Genomic DNA, 27,169 nt, shown 5'->3' on the forward strand with positions numbered 1-27,169 from the left:
TTAACTGGCAACATATGTGAAAGTGATATTTGCTTTCCAGAGAGAAAGTCAGTCCCATGGCATCAAATTAGCTAATCTAGTCATAATTACTCCACCAGTAAATATTTCTGTAAGATGCCAATCAAAGAAAAAAAAAACCAACAATTACAGATTGGTTTTTGCAAAAACCATTCAGCAAAGCACTACTATAATTGTTCCCAAAGTTCATAACATCACATCTATAATGGCAGGTACAATGCCAGTTTCTTTCTCTGTCAAGAAACAGATTATGTGGAATTTCACCCCATTGCCTAAGTTCTATCCTTTTTTGACATTTGGAAAAATAAAAAGAGCAAACTGTTGCTATCCGCTCCCTACTCAGCACCTTCTGTTACTCAAAGCCCTTGTGAAGAAAATGGAACAGCCAGTGTAAGAAACACTTGCTCCCATCCCAGTACCTGCTACCAGCCTTTCCTTTCAGCCATTTCAGGGCAGTTATTATTGGGAGAGGAGGAGCAGAAGAACAGATGAGACCTAGAATATGTGGAAGAGCCTTTCATTGCATAAAGATGACATAATTTATGTTACTGTTCATTACTTGTTGTGACTTGTCTTGGAAACCTGTTGTATGGGTGGAAACACAATGTTTTTAAACAAATCAAATTTATATTCCAGGAAAGTATTTGAATAAGTTTGGCAAGCAATTTTCTTTTGTAGAAAAAAGTTGGGATATATGAATGGAGCCTTATACTTTGCCTTGGATAAAGTGTTCTCTTATCTTAGTTCATATGCTGACTATAAGTATCATTTATATATTGTAAGACCCCTGTATCTGTAGGGATATGTTCCTGGCCAGACCGTGGTTACCTGAAATCACAGATAAGACTGAATGGTATTACATTATATGGTCTATGGTCCCAGGATACCATAAAGTTGTGTTAGAGGACCTAGAGATTCTTAGAAAAGTATTTTCTCTTGGATTTCGATAGGTGCTCCAACGTAACTCTACAGTAACTCCAGGGAAAGCATACCATAGAATTATCTGGAGGACCTAACAAATCCCTAGGAAGATAATTTCCTCCTGGCCAAAGGTAAGTGAAATCATGGATATGGGTTCTGCAGGTGTAAGGGTATTTTGTAACCAAGGCCAGTTATTTAATTACATTCCAGAAATACATTCTTCATTCACAATGAGCAATGGCATCCCTTTTCTGCTTTTTAAATCAAAGTGTAGGTGACAAGTACAATATGATAGTATTGATGAAGTGATGATACATATTGAACCATATTGGTATTATTATTTAGTAACACTACTGAAAACTGTATGGTATCCTTAAATAAATAAGCATTCTGCCCTGTTTGTAAAGCTTGCTTGTATTTAACACTGAACTATATTTGTTGGCATTTCACAATATCTTCTCAGCTGTTCAGGAAAGTGACAGAAGGAATTTGAAAATAGACTTCTCCCCATGACTCATGATGCCTTACCATCCCATGCTGAGCACAAGGAGACCTGGTGTGATGACACAATGGTCATACTTCCTCTCTGATATACTCAATTAATGTATCAGTTACATAAAGCTTTTCTGCTTCTCACGAAATGAAGGATCACCATATACATTTCAGCATTTTGCTAAACACTCACAGTTTCCACAAGTTGTTTAACAATATAATTTGGAAAAAAATCAGATTTGAGGTTTTTTAGTAGAAGAAATCAGTCAATAAAAGTCCCATGCATACACTTACAGTCTGTACTATTAGATGTTCTTGTATAAAATCCTTTTTTCCAGAAGCTCTGCAATAATTTGTTAATTTATTAGAGGCATTGTAGAATTGATCCCACTTTGATTGTAATGGCTCAATTCTATAGGATCATGGGACCTATAGCTTTATAAGGTCTTTAGCCTTCTCTGCCAAAGACTGCTGATGCCTCGCCAAATAACAAGCCCCATGACTCCATAGCAAGTTAAACTTGTGGAAAACTGCATTGATAGGAAACTTGTGGAAAACTGCAGTATAGGTCAGTGGTTCCCAACCTTTTTTTGACCAGGGACCATTTGACCAGGGACCACTCTCCAACATTAGTACCAAAAGGGTTGTGAATCAGTTTTTGGTCAACTTTAGATTCGGTTTGGTTATCTGGGGTGCGGATTTGCAAAATTGAATTGGATAGACCACATCAGCTCAAGTTTCTGATACAGAACATATGCCATCCAGTAGTTGTCATCTGCTCTCCTACAGAAAACCATATTTAATAATCTAGAGCTGATGCGGTCTCTCTCTCTCAGTTGCATAGTCGTTTCCAACTCTTCGTGACCTCATGGACCAGTCCACGCTAGAGCTCCCTGTCGGCCATCACCGCCCCCAGTTCCTTCAAGGTCGAGCCAGTCACTTCAAGGATACCATCCATCCATCTCGCCCTTGGTCGGCCTCTCTTCCTTTTTCCTTCCATTTTCCCCAGCATCATGATCTTTTCCAAGCTTTCCTGTCTCCTCATGATGTGGCCAAAATACTTCAACTCTGCCTCTAATATACTTCCTTCCAGTGAGCAGCCGGGCATTATTTCCTGGAGGATGGACTGGTTGGATCTTCTTGCGGTCCAAGGCACTCTCAGGATTTTCCTCCAGCACCAGATAGATGCGGTCTATACAATGCAATTTTCTGAATCAGCATTTCAAATAACCCTGGGAACAGGTGTAAAAACGAAGACACCAAGGCGCCCCAGCTTCCAGATGTCACACAGAATAGCTCTGCTTAGGGGGAGGGAGGAGAAGAAGCAGTCAGGAGGCTTGTTGTCATGCCTTTCATGGGTAGTCAGCCTCTCCCCTCCCGACATCCCCATTGCCTCAGCAATATAAGAGGGTTTCATGAGACCAGTCACTCTTGCTTCAATGGTGTGGTAGCGGTGAGGCCGCGGACCATATTTTAGTTCTTGGAGACCACAGGTGGTCCACAGACCACAGGTTGGGAATCACGGGTATAGATGCACCCTAAGGCAGGCACACCCAGTATGGTGGACGAGAAAGTACAGTTCTCCTTTGCCAATGCACATGGGAAGAAAATATATTGGACTCTTGGAATCCATTAGGGTTTGGTTCTAGGACACACACCTTCCATGGATGCTCAAGTCCCATTATATAGAACAGTGGTTCTCAACCTGGGGTCTCCAAATGTTTTTGGCCTTCAGCTCTCAGAAATCCTTACAGCTAGTAAACTGGCTGGGATTTCTGGGAGTTATAGGCCAAAAACATCTGGGGACCCCAGGTTGAGAACTACTGATAAAGAATGTGAAATAGTGTCCTTTAGATATAGTAGGAAAATAAAGATTTAATTTTTTTACAGCCATGGATTATTTATTTATTTATTTATTTATTTATTTATTTATTTCCGGTATTTTTACCTCGCCCTTCTACCCTGGGGGACTCAGGGCGGCTTACAAATTGGCAACACAGTGCCATCACATCAACAATACAATACAAAAGGCATTAAAAACTAAAAACATTTAAAACATCATAAAAACCAATATACAATAATAAAACATTACCATGCACCGAGGTAATGTCCACAGGTAATTCAACCTGTGGATGCTGCATCTGTGAACAGGGAAGGCTCAGTGTACTATCTAATCCTACCCACTACTGTCTTGCAGTTTCTTAAAGTATGTTTCACCAATGATTCCAAAAAACTAGCTCCCCTCCACTTACACTCCCTTGATCTGTTATCATGTATTCCCAGCTAGATAAATGATTATTATTCATTTACAGTTCTCTGGCTATGCTGATAGTAAATATCTGAACATAATGAAAGTAATATAATTTACATTTTAATGTTGCTTCAACAGTTTTTCTGTGTTTGATGTGATCATCACTGTTTTCTTTATTGTATATCACCTTAGTACATTTTAGAAAAGTAAAATACCTCAAATTATGAGAATTACTATAGATATTTATTGAGCTTCAATAATCAAGAGCACAAACTTGCAGACATCACAGATTAGAAGGCTTCTGCAATTGGTTAAAAATGAGCATATCATATATCCTGAGCCAATGAAATGGATACGCAGTGCTCTCTGCCTCCTTAATCCAGCCCTTGCAAGCTCTTGGTTACTCTGGAAAGCAGAGGACTGGGAGATTAGATCTGAATGCTGCTTTAACTTTCACACACCAGGATGGTTAATTTTAATACCCTTGTGTTGCACTAAACCACAGAATCTACACAGAGCTAGACTTACAAAACTGGCACTCAAATACGGGTAACTATAAACAATATTCCCAAATTTGCCATAAGCTAAACAATATTCCCAAAACTTTGGCCCTCCCACCAGCCTAAAAGAAAATGAATGAGAAAGAAAATCTCCAAACAAATCTACTGGTTTACGTTTATTGGCCTGAAATGGTGCAGTGGTGACTTTTGAAGTTCTAATGGATCCATTAGAATAGAGATGGGAATTCTTCAGTCCTACAATTATTGTTGAACAGCATCTTCAAGTGTACTTGACCATTGGAAATATCAGCTACAATTTCTGGGAGTTCAATTAAATCGGGTTGGTGGTGGTGCCCAATTACACAACAGCAAAATCCCCAATTACAAGATCCAATTGGTTAAGACCAGCTGAAAATTCTGCAGCGCCACTCCATTATTCTGAAGCTTGTTCAATCTTTCTCATCATACTACTAAATCCAAAAGCCTGTGATTTTTTTCTTCATGGAACCCTTTTGCAATACAAAATCATAGAGCTAGGATTCCACATTGAATCAAAGTAGAATAATTGTGTAGTCCCTGGTTTTCTCTCCTGAAATATCACATGAACTTATTTCCCTCTGATTAGTTTATGCACTCGAGGGAAAGGAACAGTAAGGAGGGTAAAACGGCTGAGTATGGCTGTATATGCACACTGTGGTTTAAGTGGATATTAAATGATATGCACCACCCCCCTGACATCCGTTGACAAGTAGCAGCCTGTAATGAAAGGACCAAAGCATTGACATCTCCGGCCCAGCCTCTGTTCAGATATCAGGCAGCATGCCAACGCCTTAAATCAAGAAACAGCTTCCTAAGATCCACAGAGATACTCACAAGAACAACTCAGCAAGCAAGAGTCCAAAGATGGCAGCCTAAAACCCAGAACCTAAATCCATGGCTGATACCAAATGAGAAACACCCCCCTGGGCACACAGAAGACTGGGTGACTCGGAAGGCGCTGAACAGGCTACGCTCTGGCACCACAAGATGCAGAGCCAATCTTAGGAAATGGGGCTACAAAGTGGAGTCCAGGACATGCAAGTGTGGAGAAGAGCAAACCACAGAACACTTACTACAATGCAATCTGAGCCCTGCCAGTCACATTGGAGGACTATCTCACAGCGACACCAGAGGCACTCCAAGTGGCCAGCTTCTGGTCAAAGGAAATCTAGTATAATGACAAGTTTGTAACTTCATTTGTGTTTTTAAATACATTATAACTGTATCCCCAATTAACTTCTGACATCATAAATAAATAAATAACTGATAACATGACAGAGAAAAACTAACACAACAAGCTCAACTAGATCTTTTTTTTTCAACTTTCCAATAATATCAGCTTTGGGAGCAGGGGGAGAAACTAGGTTGGTGTGTAATTGGAAAATAAAAGGAAAAATCAAAATAGGGCACCCATTTGGTATATTGCAGATCTATTTATGGGCCATGCTAGCCAGTCCCAGATAGAAGTTTAATTGGTTTTAATTCTCCTTAGCGTCTGTTAAAGTAATAGACTTCTTTCAACTTGCAAGGCATTTCTCTGTATATAAAAAACAAACACTATCAGGCAAGGCTTGTGCTGAGGAGACACAGCCCTCCAGATGTTGTTGGACCACAACTCCTGTTGTAGTTGGGCCAGGGGGCAATACTACTACTAGTAGTAGAACTGCTAGCAGGAGGAAAAGGGCTAATGGTGAGCAGGTGTTTGATGAGGAACAGCAAGCAAAGCGGGTCCAGGAAATACTTATGGCTCCTTCTGAGGATGAAACGTTTGAAGGGTTCTCTAGCGATGAGGAGTCAATGCTGGAAGAAGATGAGTTACCAGAGAGTAGAGGAACTAAAAGGTTAACTCGGGAGGAAGAGTCAGATGAGGAAAGGGAAAGGAAGAAGATCCGGGATCTACTCACTGCTCCCACGGAAGATGAAACATTTGAGGGTTTTTCTGGGAATGATGGGTCTGGGAGTGAGATGGAAAGTGCTGCAGATTGGACTCAAGTAAATGTGTGTGCAGAGCCAGTTCCTGGGAATGCATCAGGGGATTGGCAAACTACTGATACACCAGGGACATGGGGAGATCTAAGTCTTGAACAAAGATGGAGGGACTAGAGGGATGATGGGTGAGGTTCACGTATGAGATCAAGATCAGCTGTGGGTAATGATTACAGGGCAGAGGCCTCATCATCATCGGATAAGTTAAAAGTGGAGTTGGAAGTACAGACTCCTTACAGAAGGCAAGGTGTCATTTTGGATTCGGCTTGGCTCCTGACGACGGCATCGCTACTCCCGGTTGGCTCTCCTTTTGGTTCCTGTATTCGGCTTGGCTTTTGATGGCGACTTCGCTACTCCCGGTTGGCTATCCTTTGGTTTCTGGATTCGGCTTGGCTTTTGGACAACGGTGTCGCCTGCTCTCGCTACGGGTGTGCGTTTCGCCCTCTCCTGGCTTTCTGTGCCATCGCTTGGCGTGACTACAGTTTCAGAGAACTCTTGGCTGGAGTTATGCCGGATTATCAGGGAGGATAATCTGGATTATTTTCTGTTCTCGCATTTTTTGCCTTTTCTTGAAGCAAAGACATTTACTTTTATCAGGAACACTGAAGTTAAGTGTTCCTAGGTTCAGAATATCATTTAATAAACGTTTATCTTTACTCATTGTGTGTGGCCCTTTAAGAGGAGTCTGTGTCGTGACAACTCCCATCATCCCTCACATTGGTCATACTGACATGAGCTAACGGGTTTTGCACTCCAACAGCTTAACACTTTGTTTTTTGATCTTTAGCTAGCATAAAATCTTTATTCTTCCTGGAAGTTAGTGCAGCACAGAGACTAAAGACTCAGTTATAAAGTCTAAGAGCGCATCTACTTAGATTTAACGCAGTTTGAAAACATTTCAACCATCATGGCTCAATACAATGGAGTCACAGGAGTTGCATTTTATCCTTCTCTGTCAAAGTGTGCCGATTCCTCACCAAACAACAAATCCCAGGATTCCACAGCAATTAAAGCGATGCCAAACTGCAGTATAGATGCATTCTACAGTATAGATGCATCCTAATACAAAATCTCAGTTTTGTCATGAATTTACCAGCTCTTAAGTCTATCTTTCTCCCTCTCAGCCTCATATTTGTTATACAGGATAATAATGCTGACCAAACTTACAGGGCTCTTGTAATATTACAAACAATATTATAAAGCAGTTTGAGCATTCAAAAGCACTATGAAGTCTTAAATGCTAATACGACATGCAAATTGCCATGTACATCTACCTCCTTTTTGCCCATGGAGAAGCATTCTGCGAGCCCGCCTCCATTGACGGTATGAAGTAGGACAACCCACACATAAGCTGCCAGCCTCAATAAGATGTTAGAGATATCATGCAGAAATATATTTGACAGCTTAATTATGTGCTGGTAAACCATTCTTTGTACTATTAAGTGCAGTTCAATCTTATTTTATGGAACAGAAAGGTCAGAACATTCTGTATTTCATGAATGCTCCAGTTCTGGAAAACCATACTCAGAAAGAGCCTTAACAGAACAATAAAAAAAACCACAACCCTTTACTCTCTGCTCTCTCTTTTCACACTTCCTTCTTTTGGTCATCTTGCGGGTTATCATGGAGCAGAACTGAGAAAATACTATTTGGGGCGTGTATATGCCTTCAAGCTATCTATTGACTTAGGATGACCCCATCAATTTCAGAGTTTTCTTAGGCAATTGTGGTTATGCCAGTTCCTTCCTCTGAAACATAACCTAGAGAACCTTAAATCCCAGCCAACACGGTCAGAAAGTTCTAGTCCAAAATAATCTGTTTCCAAGCTCTACTTTGCTAAAGCAGTCAAGAACAAACACTGCAATCATTATCCCAATTAGGCGGAAGTTATATACAGCAGGCCCCAGTTTTACAGACAAACTTAGCATCAGAATTTATTACGAAGCCAATGTGGTTCAATTACATCAGGTTTCAACAAATCCATAAGGTTCAAGGATGTCATCAATAAATCTTAAAATAGTTTCACAGAACCTACCTTGCAAAGAAGAGTATTGTCCTCTAACCACGGATTAGGAACAAGTCTAGCAGGAGTGTGTTTTCCTACTAAATACTCCATCCTATTGAGCTGGAGGGCATGCAGTAATAGCCACTATTACGCCAGTGGTTACAGACATGGTCCAGTGAGTTGAGATGCTGTGGTTGTTTCCCATCTCTCTTAATTAGGAGTCTACTTGTAAAGAGCAACGCATTTCCTATGAGCTCAGATCATTGTTAGCAGAGGCTAAAGCATCTACTGCTTTTAATGCTTTGGAAAGGATGCTGTCAGAGATTATTACATCACTATGAATCAGGATGAGAAAAGAGGTGCCAACCAGAACTTAATAACCCTTCCAGGTGTTTCTAAAGCACCTGATAATTATAGCGTAAGATGACAGAAAATGACAGGTCACCATAATTATTGTGAGTTATACGTCTTAATGTTTGAGGTACTATTGTGAGTTATAAACCTAATGTTTGGGGTACAACTCCATGATTCATGTCACTAGGCTGCATCTGGGGCCCATTTAAATCACAAAATTATAGCACTACATTCCACTTTAACTGTCATGGCTGCATCCTATGGAGTCCTGGGGCTTACATTTTGGTGAGGAATTGAGCTCTTTGGAAGAGAATTCTAAATATCCCTCCCTAAACTACAAGCCCCCAAACTGCCTTGCATAGAACAAACAGTTAATGTGTTATCACATGTGAAAGAGGCCCGACTCACCAAATTGCTCACCTATCACGCATAGCAGAAAAGCAGTCGCCTTGCTAGTCGCTTTTCAGATCTTAAAAAGCAGTACGTAATGGACAGAGATGCAATTGTAGCTGCTAAGCACTGAACTGTCATTGATAAAGACAACCTCAAGTAAGTGCAAGTCTTCTCACAGAGCTCTAAGGTTCCGTCATGAAGGCTAGTCATCCAACACAGGTCGGTCTACAAGTTGGTATTTTGAGGGGAAAAAACAATCTCAAAAGTTTAAGTCCAGTTTTAAAATATTATGAACAACACCCATGTTTCTTTCTCTCGAGAAATAAGCACACGAGAATACATAAATCTCCCATCTTCCTCGAACGAAAAAGCAAAATAGCAATGCACATCGAATCATTTCTCAGCCAAGATAAATTACATGAGAAATGTTTCAGTGACTGAAGTGATGCACACATTGAAACATTTCATATACGGATTTGGTTTATGTTATCTTTAAAAGTGAATTTTCTTGATTTTATTGGCCATCAAGTTGACTTCGGGTTATGGAGACCCAATGAAAGACAAATCTAAGAGCCTCAGTCATAAGCTGCCAATCAGGTCTTGCAAGCCCAGGGCCATGGCTTTCTCGATTGATTCAATCCATCGACCTTCCACTTAACCAAATATTATTGGCTCTTCCAATGAATCATGCCATCTCATGATACAAGAGATACCAAAGCACAATGGCCTTAAGTTTATTAATTTTTGCTTCTAGTGTAAATTCACAACCAATTTGCTTGTGAAGCTACCCATTTATCTTTTTAGCAGTTCATGGCAGCCACAGAACTCTTCTCCAGCCCCATATTTGAAATACATTGATTTTTTTTCCTGTCAGCTTTCTTCACTGTACAGCTTTCACAACCATATGTAGAAATAGGAAACATTATAACATGGATGATTCTGATTTTGATATTTGATTATATATCTTTTTCCACTTCAGAATCATATCGATTTCTTAACTGCCCTTGCTAGTCTTAGTTTTCTGATTTCTGGTTACTGTCTCCCTTCTGAGTAATTTAGTCAAGTATAAAAAATGTTTAAGTATTTTGATGTCTTCATTGCTTACTTTAAAGTTGTATAAATCATCTGTGGTCATTATTTTTGTGTACTTAATATTCGACTCTCTGCTTTTTCCACTTTATTCCTTAACTTTCATCAGTAGTCATTTCAAATCTGAACTATTTCCTACAAGTAATATGATACCATTTGCATAGCTTAAATTAGATTTACTTCCTGTGATTTTCATGCCTCCTTCCTCTAAACCCAATCCAACTTTTCTGTATATCTTCTGCAGACAAAGTAGGCAGATAGAGCGATAACATCTGACTTCATTTGCCCAATTTGCCAATGGGAAACCATTCCATTTCTTCATAATTGGTTCTTGCTCAGACTACATAGTATACAGTTGTTTACACATTGCAGACATCTTCTGGTCATTAATTTGTTTCTTTGCATTTGGAAGATTCTGCTATATAAAGCTTATGAATGAATGTACAGCCTTGTTTTTTCTCCTTTAGCTTGTTCAAATATGGGAAAAGAAAAGCAAATCAGATTCTCTTCTGGCTTTGGGCTCAATTACAATAAAACAGCTCTCGAGAGAGGCAATTACAGCTTTATGGAAAACTTCATAGCCCTATTTGTCCCAGCAACTAGACCTTAATTAAGAACCTTCTTGTATCATTACACAGGTTAGCTGAAAACAACATCTCCCTCCTCGAGTTTCTTGTTGGTGTTTGCCATACATTATGGGCAAACAGGAAGACGTGAAGCTTACATTTTGATTACTTGTTTTAAATCAGCACTTTTGCTAATCAAGCCTTTACTTTTAAAGGAGCCAGTTGATATGTTTTCTCTCTCTCATATATATATATATATATATATATATATATATATATATATATATATATATATATATATATATGAGAGAGAGAGAAAACATATCAACTGGCTCCTTTAAAAGTAAAGGCTTGATTAGCAAAAGTGCTGATATATATATATATCATATATATATATATGTATGAATGAGACCAAAGCAATTTAAGTGAGTGGGAATTGTGTGGTCCTCCAAAGTTTGGGAAACTAAGGTTGCTGTAAGTTTTCCGGGCTGTATGGCCATGTTCCATAAGCAATTTCTTCTGACATTTCGCCTGCATCTATGGCAGGCATCCTCTGAGGTTGTGAGGTATGTTGGAAACTATGCAAGTGGGGTGTATATATCTGTGGAATGTTCAGTATGGGAGAAAGAACTCTGTTTGAAGCAAGCATGAATGTCTTAACTGGCCACCTTGATTAGCACTGAATAGCCTTTCAGTTTCAAGATCTGGATGTTTATTGCCTGGGAGAATCTTTTGTTGAGAGGTATTAGCTGGCCCTGATTGTTTCTTGTCTGGAATTCCCCTGTCTTCTGAGTGTTGTTCTTTATTTACTGTCCTGATTTTAGCATGTTTTATATAGTCAGATTTTGTTCATTTTCATGGTTTCCTCCTTTCTGTTGAAATTGTCGACATGGTTGTGGATTTCAGTGGCTTCTCTGTACAGTCTGACATGGTGATTGTTAGTGTGCGGGACCATAGCCAGAAAAAAAAAATCCCGGCCCGGGGGGGGGGGGGGGGTGAAACTTTTTTTTTAGCGAATCATGAAGAGTAGTTCCAGAAAGCAAAATAATTTAAAAATCAGGCTCCATTGATAAACTTCAGTGGACACTCAAGACAGATTAACTTCAGTGGACACTCATGAGGATTTGGTTAATCAGTTAAAATTCATGAGTAAACTAGATTTTTTTAACCTGGAAAATTTTGGGGAGGGTTTGAATCCTTACCCCCCCCCCCCCAGTCCCCCAGCTTCAGCCCTGTTAGAGTGGTCCAGCATTTCTGTGTTTTCAAATAATATGCTGTGTCCAGGTTGGTTCATCAAATGCTCTGCTATGGCTGAATTCTCCGGCTGGATTAGTCTGCAGTGCCTTTCATGGGAACTTAGGTTCATGGGTTCTGAAATAACACTAACAATCAGAGCTGGCCCCAGATAATTTTCAAGGGTAAGCAAACAGTATTTTGGCGCTCCCCCCCCCCCCAAAAAAAAAAAAAAAACCCCAGTCAGGTCATAAGATGTATATATCAACCCTCAGTTACCAAGAGTAAAATAAATACAAATTAAAACTCTGGAAAACAAGAGTCAATACAAAGAAACACTAATTGGGGGGGGGGGGGGCATTAACATTTTGAGAAAGCAGAGAAACTGGGAAAATCGGGACCCCTCTATTCCGGTTGCATGGAGGAGAGATCAAGTCCCCTCCCCTCGTCCCAATCTAAGTTGACCCTTAGTGAGGGGTCAACTCCAGGCCGCAATCGCGGCCTGGAGAAACCTCCGCTGAGTCTGGCCTGCTACACAAGGCCAGACGGGCGAGCGGGGGTAACGTGGGAGGCGGGGCCAGCTCTGACGCCGCCCCCCCGCCCAGCGTGCCCTGGCCCCGCCTCCCACGCTGCGTGGGAGGCGGGGCCAGGGCACGGGGGGCGGGGCCAACTCTGGCCCCGCCTCCTCACTATTCGCCCTGGCCCCGCCTCCCACGCAGCGTGGGAGGCGGGGCCAGGGCACGCTGGGCGGGGCCAGGGCGCCGGTGGCGGGGGCGCTTTTCAGCGCCCCCGCTTTACATCAAAAAATATCTCCGGCCGGCCCTGGTCTAGAGTAATAGCTTTAGAGATAGATGCACAGCATGACATTTGATGGAATCACAACAATTCATCATCTCATTCTAGCCAAGAGACAGTTGCCTGACAGTGAGGAACAAGCATGGGACTAAAGAGCTCAGACTTAGAGTTGATTCATTACATCGACTCAGACAAGTCATTTAATGTCTTACTCAGATTTCTCATGCCCGGAGCAGAATTAATAATTCAAAAATGTAACCAAGAATGGTTCAGAGAATGCTTTTGTGCCTGCAGCAGCTGTGTGGTAGTATTGCAATAGTTATCAGATGCCAGCATTTTGCTCCTTGCAGAAAGGCTTGTTTCTTATATTGAAAGGAAACAGCCAGATGGCAAGCACAAACTACTGGTAATTGAATGCCATCGTTCTTACAACAAACTACCTGTAAATAGCATATTATTCTTGCAGTTAGAAGTACAAATTTCTCCCAGAGTTTAAATAATAGGCATAGGGGACTGATCTGAAGTAGGACCCTGGAGAAGAGGAATTGGACTTTTGTTCCCTGCTGTGGTCCTAACTGGATTGACCTCAGTTATATTTGTTGATTACGACAGAAATACTAGCTGTTCTCAGATCAAGGTGAAACAAGGGAATTATTTCTTCACATTTATTGTGGAAAATGGGTTAAATAATCTGCTCTTTGCTTCTAGCCAGAAGATAAATACAAAGCAGAGTAGAAAGTGATTCCTGGCACCACAATGACAGGGAAGAGGGAAAGGAAGTAAGTCTAAGTATATTATAGACACACTAAGAAAGTATTTGTAAGTTGCAGCAACATATCAATTAAACCTTTTTAAAATGTAGTATGACCCTACTTTGTTAGCTAAGGAGTCATCTACACTGACCATTTCAGCAAGTTTCAAATTGGTATCGAAGAAAATGGTTTTGCTGCACAGACAATGATTGTATAGGAAACTCCAGAACTACTTTGAGGTCTAAATGGTGATTACAAAACCACTGAGCACTGATGTGTAATAAGGGCTTTCTTTTGCACCCTTTTGTGGGAGTTTGTTGGCTGGCCACTGCAGACTGAATCTAGCTTTGAACTGCATTAAATGGTCAGTGTAGATGGAGATTTGAGCAATCTACCAAAACTGGAGAGGCTGTACCTACATTTTCCATTTGAGGAGGATCCATGGAAATGGAAGACTCAGGAACACGCCTGAGATCTGGCAACTCTGTTACCCAATATAACTGCAAAATACTCATACAATTGCTAAACCATAGTTAGTCTGGCCTTTATTATTCATAGTCTTGGATTAAACTAAAATACATTCAAGTGTAGAACCGATCTCTTTAAACATGTGAGAGTTAAATTAGGGATAGAATAATTTAAACTCCATTAATTCCAGACGGTATGCTACAAGTATGATTGAGTTCAGATCCAATCCCTTTGCATCTTGATCAGACCATCAAGAAACACAGAACACCGGCAGAGCAGGGAGTGTACTTTCGAGACTTGCTTTTAGATCAGTTTACATCATACACAGGATTTAGAAACCTAACATTAACACTATCTTAAAGTATAATAGCAGGTCAACATTATTATTTTTAGAGTGAGAAAATATTTTTAAGTCTTAACGTATGCACTTTATACAAAATGAGACTAAACAACACAAACAAAAAACATTTATAATGGCAAGTTGTCAGCAGTCCCAAAGAAACCCCAAGGGCTTACGAGATGAAATGGAGTATCATGGAACAGGAAATGTCTGGCTCCTTAACAGGTCCGCTCCCCACTGCACGTAAGCTTCTAATAATCATGAGATTTCATCTGAGGTTGAGAGTGTGGCTTAATCAAGGTCACCCAATAAGTTTTCAGGGCCAAGCAGGGATTCGAATCCTAGTCTCCAGAGTCATAGTCCAATACTCAAATCATGAAACCACAAAGGCTATTGTTTAGTGGTGCACTACAACTGACATTTCCTGAGTCCCAGAAAAATATATTAACTGTTCTACTCGAACCACTAGACTACATCAACTCTTTTTTCATATAACCCATTTTTTATCCTGAGAAGCATAATTACATAATCACTACATCATGCTGGTTCTCATTAAGCAACAAAAATCAGTAATAAAAGAGAAAGACTTAGAACGTAGCGATCCAGAGATCACATTAATTCCAGTTCTACAATAAGGCCACGGGTTTAAATGTTTTTACACTGATATATAACTGTAATTGAAGATCTGAAGGTTGGCAGTTCGAATCCACGAGACAGGTTGAGCTCCCATCTGTCAACCCAAGCTTCCCATGTGGGGACATGAGAGAAGCCTCCTACAGGATGGGAACACATTCGAGCATCCCCTAGGCAATGTCTCTGTAGATGGCCAATTCTCTCACACCAGAAGCAACTTGAAGTATATTCTCAATTTGCTTCTGACATGATAAAAAAACTCCCAAGATTTGAGGATTGGGTTCTTAATCACAGCTATTTTAATAAATTTTCTGTTAAAATCATAGGGGCATGATTTTCAATACAAAATAAAAACACAATATGCTTATTCCGGAGTTTCAAAGGACTTATTTGTAATAAATTGGTTTATAATTACAGCTTAACATATAAGTGAGAGCGAGTGTTAAACAGAGAAACTGAATATGATGATGAATCCTGAAGCTCATGATTTCCTGAATTTTCAGTAATGACAATGACTTGATATGAAATGAATTATTGGGGTTACTCCTTTGCCACTGTATACATACAAAACAAATTCCCCAGTTTACAGGAAGGAACTGACTTAGGGTGCATCTACATTATTGAATTAATGCAGTTTGACGTCACTTTAATTGCCATGGCTCAATGCTCTGGAATTATGGAAGTTGTAGTTCTAAAAAGTCTCTACATTTCTCTGCCAAAGAGTGCTGGTGCCTCACCAAACTACTACTCCCATGATTTCATAGCATTGAGCCATGAAAGTGGTGTCAAACTCAATCAGAAGCACCTTTAATTGTTGAAGGACATAGATGTCCTAGTGTTGAAACAGAGTTTGGAAAAGTTACTTTTTGGACAACAATTTCCACCATCCCTCAGCAAAACCACTCATGTAAAAAAGATGAGAGAAATGAAATTACCCAAAAGCTCCAGTCACCACTCCAGTTGTAGAGAGAAGGGGGTTGCATCTTCTCTGTGCATAGGTTAAGAGGCTCCTCACAGTCCACCAGCAGCTGGCCAATGAAGCCATGATCCACTTCGGGAAGTGCCTGGGATCAAGGAAGAAAAGATCAAGTAGCTTAATAACCCTGTCAAGTGTTTCCAGATATGATTGGCAAGCACTTTGCAGCCTTTCCAGTTAAACCTCTAAGGCCCTGGATAAGCCACGAGGAACAAGGAAAGAACATTTCCAATCTGCTTTTGTTTTAATTAGGTTCATGGCATTGCAGGCTCTTTCCCCGTTGCATAACGTGGGCACAGCTTGTTCTTCCATTTGCCTTGCCCTCTCCTTCCACCTTCTGCTAAAGTTTAGATAATTTAACTCAAGGGTCTTTCATGCTAGACAGTTATAGCACTGTGATTTGACTTTGACTATCTTGGATTCTTGGGACTGGTGGCCTGGAGTGCACCCACACTGTTTAATTAATGCAATGTGACATCACTTTTACCACCATATAGAATCCTGGGAGTTATAGTTGTTGGGTATTTCGATTTTTATTTCATTTATTGGCTTAACAATGAACATGTCATAAATGTGTTTTAACTCATGTTTTATACCGTTTATTGTTTCATCTGTTTGATTATTCTATTTTCTTTTATATTGACTTGTCATTTATTTTGCATGTATTATTATTTATTTATTTACTTCATTTCTATCCCGCTCTTCTTACCCCGCAGGGGACTCATTGTATTTATTTATGTTGTAAGCTGCCGAGTCCTTTCGGGGAGATAGGGAAGGATATAAATAAAGAAGTTGATGATGATGATGATAATTTTTTGTCTTCTACAACTAGACTTAATCTCAGGGGAAAATCTTTATCTTTATCTATGCCAAAAAGTGTGGATACCTCACTAAACTCAACTCTCAGAATTTCCTAAAATTGAGCCATAGCCATTAAAGTTGTGTCAAACGCCATCAATTCTATAGTACAGATGCAGTAGAGCTATCTAGCAGTGGATTCTAAATATTATCCCCTTAAAGTGCATATCTTAGAATTTCATAGGATGTTTCAAGTCGTCAGAAAGTACTAGAAGAACTTGAGATAATACAAGAAGACATAAGAAGACACAACTACTAGGTTAAAAATTAGTTGACAATAACATTCCTCCATTACAGATGACATGTGGAACTTTCAATACTTTTAAGTAATATGTTGTCCAAGACTTTCATGGCCGGAATCACAGGGTTGCTGTGAGTTTTCCAGGCTGTATGGCCATGTTCTAGAAGCATTCTCTCTTGATGTTTTGCCCACATCTATGGCAGGCATTCTCTGAGGTTGTGAGGTCTGTTAGAAACTACCCTGTTTCCCCTAAAATAAGACATCTCCAGAAAATAAGACCTAGTAGAGGTTTTGCTGAATTGCTAAATATAAGGCCTCCCCCGAAAGTAAGACCTAGCAAAGTTTTTGTTCGGAAGCATGCAGGATCGGTAAATGTACATACCATAAAGTGTTGTACATGGAAATATTGGTAGTAACAAGAAATTTTTGATAGGATTCACAGTTTGTCTGGTTATGCTGGTTTATGATGACAACTACTGTACAGTATATAATAAATGTTCATTTTTTTGTTCATCAATAAATGTGAATTCTTCTTCATGAAAAAATAAGACATCCCCTGAAAATAAGACCTAGAGCATCTTTGGGAGCAAAAATTAATATAAGACACTGTCTTATTTTCGGGGAAACACGGTAGAAAAGTGATATTTGTATATCCGTGGAATGTCTAGGGTAGGAGAAAGAACTCTTGTCTGCCTGTGGCAAGTGTGAATGTTGCAAATTGGCCACCTTGATTAGCATTGAATGGCCTTTCAGCTTCAAACTCTGGTTGCTTCCTGCCTGGGGCAATCCTTTGTTGGGAGGTGTTAGCTGGCCCTGATTGTTTCTTGTCTGGAATTCCTGTTTTTTTTTAAGTGTTGCTCTTTATTTACTGTCCTGATTTAAGTATACTTTAAGTAAAATTTGCAAATGTAATAGAGATGAAAAATAGATATAATCATTATAACTTTGTACAGTGCCTATTTCCCTGTTCCCTCAACTCCTCCCCGCTTTCCTATGATGTATTAGATATTGGTAAATATTTAAATTACTAACAATAGCTCCATTATCCCCATTCTCCCCTTTATATATTTTTCCATTTTCCTTCTTTGTGTGTGTGTGAAAAAAATTGGTAAACGTTGAATTAAAAAATATATTAAAATATTCACAATAAAAAAGTAGTCAGAATACTAGAGTTATATATTGTGAAAAGTGCCCTGGACTACAGTAATTTTAAATCCATGGGAAAACTACATTTCCTCAAACTCATTTATGACATGTTCATTGCAAAGCTAAATGTTGTACAAATATTACTGAACAAGAATCAGACATATATTGGATTTTGCTTATGTTTGAATATAGGCTAACACATACTACAGAACTTTAAGAATGAAGTCCAAAAAATAAGGTTCACGGAATGGTTCTCTAGCAAAAGAAATGGGAATTTCTCTTTAGATCCTCCTTCTTGCAGGAGGTCAGAAGGAAAGCATCAAGTTTATGGGATCCCCAGTACTGACAGCTCTAAACATAAATACCAGCTCTGTGTCCAATGGAATCAAAGTCGTGAAGGATCAATCATTATGTTTATTCTAACTTATCTACAGCAGGCATGGGTGAACAGCCTACTGGCTGTTAGGAATTGTGGAAGTTGAAGTCCAAAACACCTGGAGGGCCAAAGTTTGCCCATGCCTGATCTACAGCCAGCCTTCCATATGTAGTGTGGCTAGGAGCGCAGGACCCTCGTGAAAGTAACTAAAGAATTGCTATTTTTATATTGGAAATATACCTTCCAGGCCTGTAGTGAGGGGGCGGTTTTAGGGGTTCAACCCCCCCCCCCTGAATTTTTTTTCTGGCTACGGCCCTGATACCTTCCTAAGAATTCCCAGATCTTCCCGTGTGGTTCTATTGTCAACTTTTGCTGGAACATAGAATCGCACTGGAGGATCTAGAGATTCCTATAGAGATGTTCTCCTTAGAAATCTGTAGTTCCTCCAATATTAATGGAGAAAATTGATCCCAGAGTCATACTGGAGAACCTAGACTGAAAATTTTGATCAAATCCATGAAAAATCAAATCTGCAAAAGTCAAAAACTTCCAATGTGGAAGGACAACTGTATAGCATCAAAATGCCCTAAACCAAGGATTGACTTAGTGCAGAACTTGAGAGTGTTTTCTAAGCCCTCAAATCTCCATTCCAGGCTTTCTGGAATGCCCTTTCCCTACATATCCTTTGAAAAAATGAAATTGGTGTGTGTTTGTATGTAAGGGAAAGGTCTCATTGAAGTCTACAGATAAAGCAATTGACATTTGAAATTGGTTGACAAATAACTGTTTCCCATTGAAAGATCCCAATGTCTCCAAGCCTGATTGTGCTTCTGCCCCATTTGGTTTTCCACTTCTTGAACCATGTTGGCTCTCTGTGTGGCCTATGAAAATTCTCAGGACAGTACTAAAATATTAATATTAATCTATACATCTATCTTCTATACATATAATAAAAGTGAAAATCTGTATGTGGCGGAGGTGTCCATTTACACAGACAGCCTCTGACTTTCACAAACTGCTTGAATCCAGAGTATTGAGGAACCACCAAAGCCCTCCCTCCAAGGACATTGCAGGTTACAGCAAGCCACATCCCAGTGTTCCTTTCTCTCTCCATTTGTGTGGAATTTGCATGACACCACCCACTGCCTCTCCCTTAACCCTTTCCTATTCTTTTATACAGCACAAAGCAACTGAACATATTAGAGCAGTGGTTCTCAACCTATGGCTCCCCAGGTGTTTTGGGGAGCCGACTGTTAGAATTTCTGGGAGTTGAAGGCCAAAACATCTGGGGACCAACAGGTTGAGAACCACTATACTAGAGAGAGAGGTCTGGAGAGAATTCACCATGATTTATAGGTGTAAGGACTGGGATGTATAGTTCACCTGCAATCTAAGAGCACTCTGAACCTCACCAACGATGGACCTGGAACTAACTTGGCACATAGACCCAACATGGATAGCTGTGCGTACAGGTGGGGTTTGGGGGTGATTGTCCTTGGATCTGGGAGTTGTAGTTCACCCTTATCCTGAAAGCACTGAACCCACCCAACGACGTATCTGGGCCAAACTTGGCAAACAGATCCAACATGGCCAACTGTGTATACAGGCGGGGTTTGGTGGTGATTGCCCCAAGAATCTGGGAGTTGTAGTTCACCTGCATCCAGAGAGCACTGAACCTAGCCGACAACGTATCTGGACCAAACTTGGCTCACAGATCCAACATGGCCAGCTGTGCATACAGGTGGGATTTGGGGGTGATAGTCCTGAGAACCTGGGAGTTGCAGTTCACCTGCATCCAGAGAGCACTGAACCTAGCCAACAATGGATCTGGATGAAACTTGGCATACAGACCCAACATGGCCAACTGTGCATACAGGCCTGGTTTGGGGAGGATTGACCCACGATTCTGGGAAAGGTAGTTCACCCAAATCGTTATGTATTTTCTAATGGGAGCATTCATTAAAAATGAAATCAAAGGCTGGCTTTTTTTCTAATAAAGAGTGCTGCTAATTAACTAAATGAAATTACCTGACACCCCAAAACAAACAATGCATTTTTCACACAACCGGGCACCGTTGGGTACCCAAGCTAATACATAGGGGATCTACTAATTAGGACTGCTAGCACTCTGGAAACCTTTAACTCCTGTGATAGCAGTAGAGGTTCAACAGGTAAAACCCCTGCATCACTTAATGGAAGAAAATCTGAACCCCTTGAGATATATATATATATATATATATATATATATATATATATATATATATATTACACAAGCCCCTTTTGTGTCATTAAAAGGACACTGAACAACTATTTTAATAAGAAATTGGGATAAAAAAGTAGAAGTTGATCGACCAAAAGATAAACAGGCATGGGCAAACTTGGGCCCTCCAGGTGTTTTGGACTTCAACTCCCACAATTCCTAACAGCCGGTAGGCTGTTAGGAATTGTGGGAGTTGAAGTCCAAAACACCTGAAGGGCCCAAGTTTGCCCATGCCTGGGATAAAGGCTGCATCTACACTGCAGAATTAAACCCAGTTTGATATCACTTTAAATGGTATGACTCAGTGCTATGGAATCATGGGAGCTGATCAGACTTTGCAAAACTACAGCTCCCATGATCCCATTGCATTAAGCCCTGGCAGCTAAAGTGGTATCGAACTGCGTTAATTCTACAGTGGAGATGCACACACCCCCGACCAAAAAAAAAGGTGGTGGCGACTTGTTCAGCATGCCCAACCACAGCTCCCAATTTCAAATCCACGCAGACTGAAGATCCCAAGCCATTTTGTTTTTTAAAGGGACTTCCCCGGTAAGTCACAAAAATTAAATATCTCCAAAGAGAGAAGTGGGGGAAAAAACGCAAATAAAAGGGAGAAAGACCACGCCGCTTACCATAGAGGGAGGAAGGGAGGGAGGGAGGTGCAACGAGGCCAAGGCTGGTCTCCAAAACCCAGCACTGAGGGCTGCCTCGCTGCCCTTCGGAGCGATTTAAAGGGCCAGCAGCGGCATGAGGACAGGAGGAGGGGGAAACCTGTTGATCTCTTTGCCTGAAAACAGCGGCCTCTTTAAAGAAGCGCCGGCTCCTTCCATGGCCAATGAAAGGAGGCGGCGATAAGATCAAGGCTTCCCGGGACTTCCCCTCCTCTCTTGAATCAGATTGAAGATCTCTCTGGGACTAGGGATTAATGCAGTTTGACACCGCTTTAAGCTGTTATTGTCTCAATGCTGTGCAATCATGGGGTTTGTAGTTTAGTGAGGAACCAGCAATCTTTGGCAGACCTTGTAAAACTACAGCTCCCACCATTCCATAGCATTGAGCCCATGTGCCCAAACTGCATTAATTCTACAGTGTAGATGCCCCCTGCCAAGACCTTTAGCGATTTCTATCAAAGAGTGTTGGTGCTTCACCAAACTACAAACCCCACTATTCCATAGCACGGAGCCATAGTAGTTAATGTGTCAACCTACATTAACTGCGTTAATTCTACAATGTAGATGCCCCCTGCCAAGACCTTTAGCCTTTTCTATCAAAGAGTGTTGGTGCTTCACCAAACTACAAACTCCACTGGGTTGTTGTGTGTCTTTCGGGCTGTGTGGCCATGTTCCAGAAGCATTCTCTCCTGACGTTTCGCCCACATCTATGGCAGGCATCCTCAGAGGTTGTGAGGAACATGGCCACACAGCCCGAAAGACACACAACAACCCTGTGATCCTGGCCATGAAAGCCTTCGACAACACATACAAACTCCACTATTCCATAGCACTGAGCCATAGTAGTTAATGTGTCAACCTACATTAACTGCGTTAATTTTACAATGTAGATGCCCCCTGCCAAGATCTTTAGCCTTTTCTATCAGAGTGTTGGTGCTTCACCAAACTACAAATCCCACTATTCCATAGCATGGAGCCATAGTACAGTAGAGTCCAATACTCGCTTATCCAATGTTCTGGATTATCCAACGCATTTTTGTAGTCAATGTTTTCAATATATCATAATATTTTGGTGCTACATTCGTAAATACAGTAATTACTACATAGCATTACTGTGTATTGAACTACTTTTTCTGTCAAATTTGTTGTATAACATGATGTTTTGGTGCTTAATTTGTAAAATCATAACCTAATTTAATGTTTAATAGGCTTTTCCTTAATCTCTCCTTATTATCCAACATATTCACTTATCCAACTTTCTGCCAGCCCGTTTACATTGGATAAGCGAGACTCTACTGTAGTTAATTACATTAATTCTGCATTGTAGATGAGACCTTTGTGAGATTGATTCTGTGGAAATCTAAAGCTTTTGTGTGTATACATGATTTCTAGGACAAATATTGGGGGCACATTGACACACAAATGTATCATTTGTATCTGCAAAGATCTTACATAAAAAGCTAGTTTTAATTAAGAGCCGTATAGAATTACTGGGTTGCTGTGACTTTTCCAGGCTGGATAGCCATGTTCCAGGAGCATTCTCTCCTGACGTTTCGCCCACATCTATGGCAGGCATCCTCAGAGGTTGTGAGGTCTGTTGGAAAAACCAAGCAAGAGGGGTTTATATATCTGTGGAAAGTCCAGGGTGGGAGAAAGAACTCTTGTCTGTTGGAGGTCAGGGTGAATGTTGCAATTGATCAACTTGATTAGCATTTAATCAAGGTGTGGATTGTGGATTTCAATGGCTTTTCTGTGTAAGTCTGGCATAAGCATGTAGACAATTTCAACAGAAAGGAGGAAACAATGAAAATGAATAAAATCTGGCTCCTGGTATTAAAAAAATTCTAAAATCAGGACAGTAAATAAAGAACAACATTCTGAAGACAGGGGAATTCCAAACATGAAACAATCAGGGCCAGCTAACACCTCCCAACAAAGGATTCACCCAGACAGGAATCAGCCAGGCTTTGAATCTGCAAGGCCATTACATGCTAATCAAGGTGATCAATTGCAATATTCACACTTGCCTCAAGCAGACAAGAGTTCTTTCTCCCACCCTGGACATTCCACAGATATATAAACCCTACTTTCCTAGTTTCTAACAGACCTCACAATCTCTGAGGATGTCTGCGAAATATCAGGACAGAATGCTTCTGGAACATGGCCATACAGCTCAGAAAACTCATAGCAACCCATATTAAAAAGATAGTTTTAATTAAGAACTGTATGGAATTAGTTAATTAGACCACACGTGCTTTTGGTATGACATACCGCATGAAAGCACAAAACAAGGCAAATCTGATAAACTAATTTGTACATTTTGAATTCATAGCAAACATCCTTCTGCATGATATAACGTCCCAGTGCAGGCCTGTAGCCAGGATTTTGATTTTTTTTGGGGAGGGGGGACTCAGTCTGAGTGAGAGAGGATCTAGCCTAGCAAACCTTTTGTATCGTTATCCCAATACCCCCATGCATATGGGATATATTGAGCATGGTGATCAGATCATGATATGAGTAAATATAACAGTTTAAATAATAAATGTAAGGCCTTCTTGTGGACCACCCTGAGAATTGGGGGGGGGGGGCTGAAGCCCCTGAAGCTCCCTCCCCCCGCCCCCTGCTATATGCCTGTCTCAGTGATTATGCTATTACAAGAAATAGTTATTGAACCTTGGGTTTCCTGTACTTCAAAAACAAAAGTTATGGGAAAGTTTTTGTCATGGAGGAGTCTAAAAGATAGATAACATACTGTGGGCTTTGGAAACCATGTCAATGTTTCCACTATCCTTATCACATCAGTGGCTTAGTTATAGCCTATGGCATATTTGACAAGTTTAACCAGTGTGCTTTTTATTTAAACTTCCAAAATTTCATAATGTTCCAGGCATTTTTTGAAAGATACATTTAACTTCGCCCTGAAGGCTCCTATGGAAAGTTCTTCAGCCATAAATCTACCATTGCTAGGAGCCGATCATAAGATGATCATATTGTACTCTTGCCTAGTTTTCATCCCAAAACAAAGCATACTATTAGCACCATTTAAAAAATCTAGACCATATAGAAGCCAAGATATTAGGACTCACAAGAAGCTGGATATCAGGCAATACATGCAGTTGCTACTTCGTCTGGTAATTCTCAGCTTATCTACACTGTAAAATTAATATAGTTTGACACCACTTTAACTGCCATGGCTTAATGCTATGGAATCCTGGGAGTTGAAGTTTTATAAGGTCATTCGCCTTCTCTGCCAGAGTGCTGGTGCCTCACAAAACTGAAGATCCCAGGATTTAACTGCATTGAGCTATGACAGTTAAAGTGCTGCCAAACTGCATTAATTCTACAGTGTTGATGCTATTTATGTATTATTTATTTATTTGCTATATTTATATACTGCTCTTCGCACCCCAGGGGGGACTGAAAGCGGTTTACAACTTAATAATGCCAAAATTAATACCTAACATACATATAAAACTAAAGCATAAAATCTAAACAAAAACATATAACTATGCATTAAAATCAGTAAGACTGTTAAACATAAAATATAAACAACATTTAGATATGAAAACATAGAATTAAAACACCTAATACAAACATTAAAATCCCATGATACAAATTCGCAGACAGGGATCATTCCAATTGTCAATTGCACATATTCCATATTTATTTCTATGGCATTCTGGGAGTTGTGCACCAGCACTCTTTGGCACAGAAGGCTACATTTATAAGCATATGTGCAAATTTAGAGGGAGAAAGTTGCTAGGATTTCAATTTCAGATCAGAAGTAGTTTCCCATCCACATCACTCTAAATTATTCTATTAACGTACAACCCAGACAAACTTGAACAATCCTCTTTTTTGGAATTCAACCCCCAGAATCCACCAAGTCAGGTCAGGCAGCAAGAAAACAAACAATACATCATAAAATAATGTTTTGATATTTCAATACAAAGGGGGTATAAAGCCCTGCTAAATTTAGAGCACAGGGTATCAAGTATCTGTCCTGGTGCCTCTTCTCAGCAACCCTGCTTCCTTTCCAAGGATGTAAAATGGCAATGGCTAGTGCTAGGTGAGAAGGGCCATCTGTTCTTCTCAGAAGGGACATGACAACAGTTTTGTTCACCTTCCCAAGAATAGGGCAACTAGCTGTGCACAGCAACTGAAACTATATTATCCGAAAACCCTAACCTTTCTACACTCTGCTAGCAACAGCCATGAATCTCTCAGGGCCCTTCTACACAGGCCCTAAAATGCAGAAGAAACTGGGATAAAAGGGGTGGGGTGGTGGCTAGATCATTTTTGCCAAAAATGCATGCTGGATCACATTAATGGCTGAAAAACGTGTTTAAAGGGTGAGCTTAAAATCCGAGGCTGGAAAATGCGCATATTCGCATCACTGTATATCCCTGCAGTCAAGAATAACACGTTACTTCGTTGCTATATGCTGGTGTGGACTGCTTCAGCACATATGCACATTTTAAATCCCGGAAAAGACTGATGAGGGCTTCAAACAGATGGAGCCACAGACACACAGGCAGCTAAATGGAAGCACAATTGGAAAGCAATGCCCATGAGAACTCTCTGCAACCACTCTTGTGGCAGCAGGACTGCTGACTGAAAGGTTGTCAGTTCGAATCCAGGGAGTGGGGTGAGTTCCCTTCTGTCAGCTCCAGCTCCCCATGCGAGGACATGAGAGAAGCCTTACGCAGGATAGTAAAACATCAAACACCCGAGTGTCCCCTGGGCAATGTCCTAGCAGACAGCCAATTCTCTCACATCAGAAGCGACTTGCAGTTTCTCAAGTCACTCCTGACATAAAAAAAAAATGAAATTAAACAGAGCTTGAATTTATACAGTGGACACCAGTATGGCAGGCAAGTGACCCCAAAGGGAAACAAGGTTCATGAGCAAAAAGTAAAGGCAGCAGGAGAGTGAGGAGAGGTAATGGCAAAAAATCTGCTTGTGTGCATATTTGTATATCCACATCAGCACTTATGAGGTCCAGTGCATCTTGAAGCATCAATTTTTTAAAAAAGTAAACTTCCAGAGGATGTCCCACGTCCATCTTGTGGATTTCTAAAATTTGCTACAACTGAACCTGTCAGGATGCCAGGGAACCATTTGTCGGGACTGACAATTCCGTGTCTGGTCCCTCCTAAAGGTCCAACAATTTTTAAACCCATTTATTTGTTCCGCATCTTGATGCTGTCTGGAATCGCCCTCACTCTGTTTCCCCTATGGCAGTGGTTCTCAACCTTTTTTGAGTCATGACCCATTTTATAGAGGCAAAGTGAGCCACAACCCTAATGCATTAAAAATAAACTTTTTCATAGGGTAAATGAAAACATATCAAAATAGATTTTTCAGTTTAACAGAACTCAAAATAATGTTAACGTATGACATATTTAATGTGATGATTGAAATTGTAACTCAATAACAAGCTTAAAATTTGCAGTTGAGTTGTCATTAATGCCAACCTCATGTCACTTTCCACATTGAATCTGTTTCTTGTTTTGGTCTTCAGTTGAAGAAGCGCTGAACATTTGCTCTCACAGAGATATGTAGAAACAAAGGGGAGTAAAACTGGAAATGCAAGAATGACATTTGGATTTGATAGATACATTACATAGCACACCAGAACTGAGTCAGCAGTTTTTCATCAAATAAGTTATGTCCTGAGAAATCATTCCGCAAAACCAAAAATTAATTGGGGATGCTGGCAACATCAACCTGGACCTCACAACAAGTGAACCCGACAAACAAAATATTGTTACACATTTACATAAACAAATCTCTGTACAGGATG

The 27,169-nt window shown here is 40.3% G+C and overlaps 1 protein-coding gene across 3 annotated transcripts in view; it reads right to left on the reverse strand.

The window, feature by feature from the left end:
• The window catches only part of gramd1c (GRAM domain containing 1C), an 81,666-nt gene extending 60,201 nt beyond the window's left edge, over window positions 1-21,465 (reverse strand). For 2 of the 3 annotated variants that reach the window (XM_008107876.3, XM_062974761.1), the window contains exons 1-2: window positions 21,325-21,465; window positions 15,771-15,899 (exon numbers count right to left, since the gene is read on the reverse strand). In XM_008107876.3, the coding sequence (XP_008106083.3) occupies window positions 15,771-15,899; window positions 21,325-21,327 (132 nt within the window). In that variant the 5' untranslated portion in view covers window positions 21,328-21,465. Of the gene's footprint in view, window positions 1-8,242; window positions 8,369-15,770; window positions 15,900-21,324 lie in introns of those variants that run through there. The other variant, XM_062974762.1, reaches the window with a different exon arrangement.
• Window positions 21,466-27,169: the final 5,704 nt, after the last annotated feature.

This window comes from Anolis carolinensis, chromosome 3, assembly GCF_035594765.1.
Source record: "Anolis carolinensis isolate JA03-04 chromosome 3, rAnoCar3.1.pri, whole genome shotgun sequence".
NCBI lineage: Eukaryota > Metazoa > Chordata > Lepidosauria > Squamata > Dactyloidae > Anolis > Anolis carolinensis.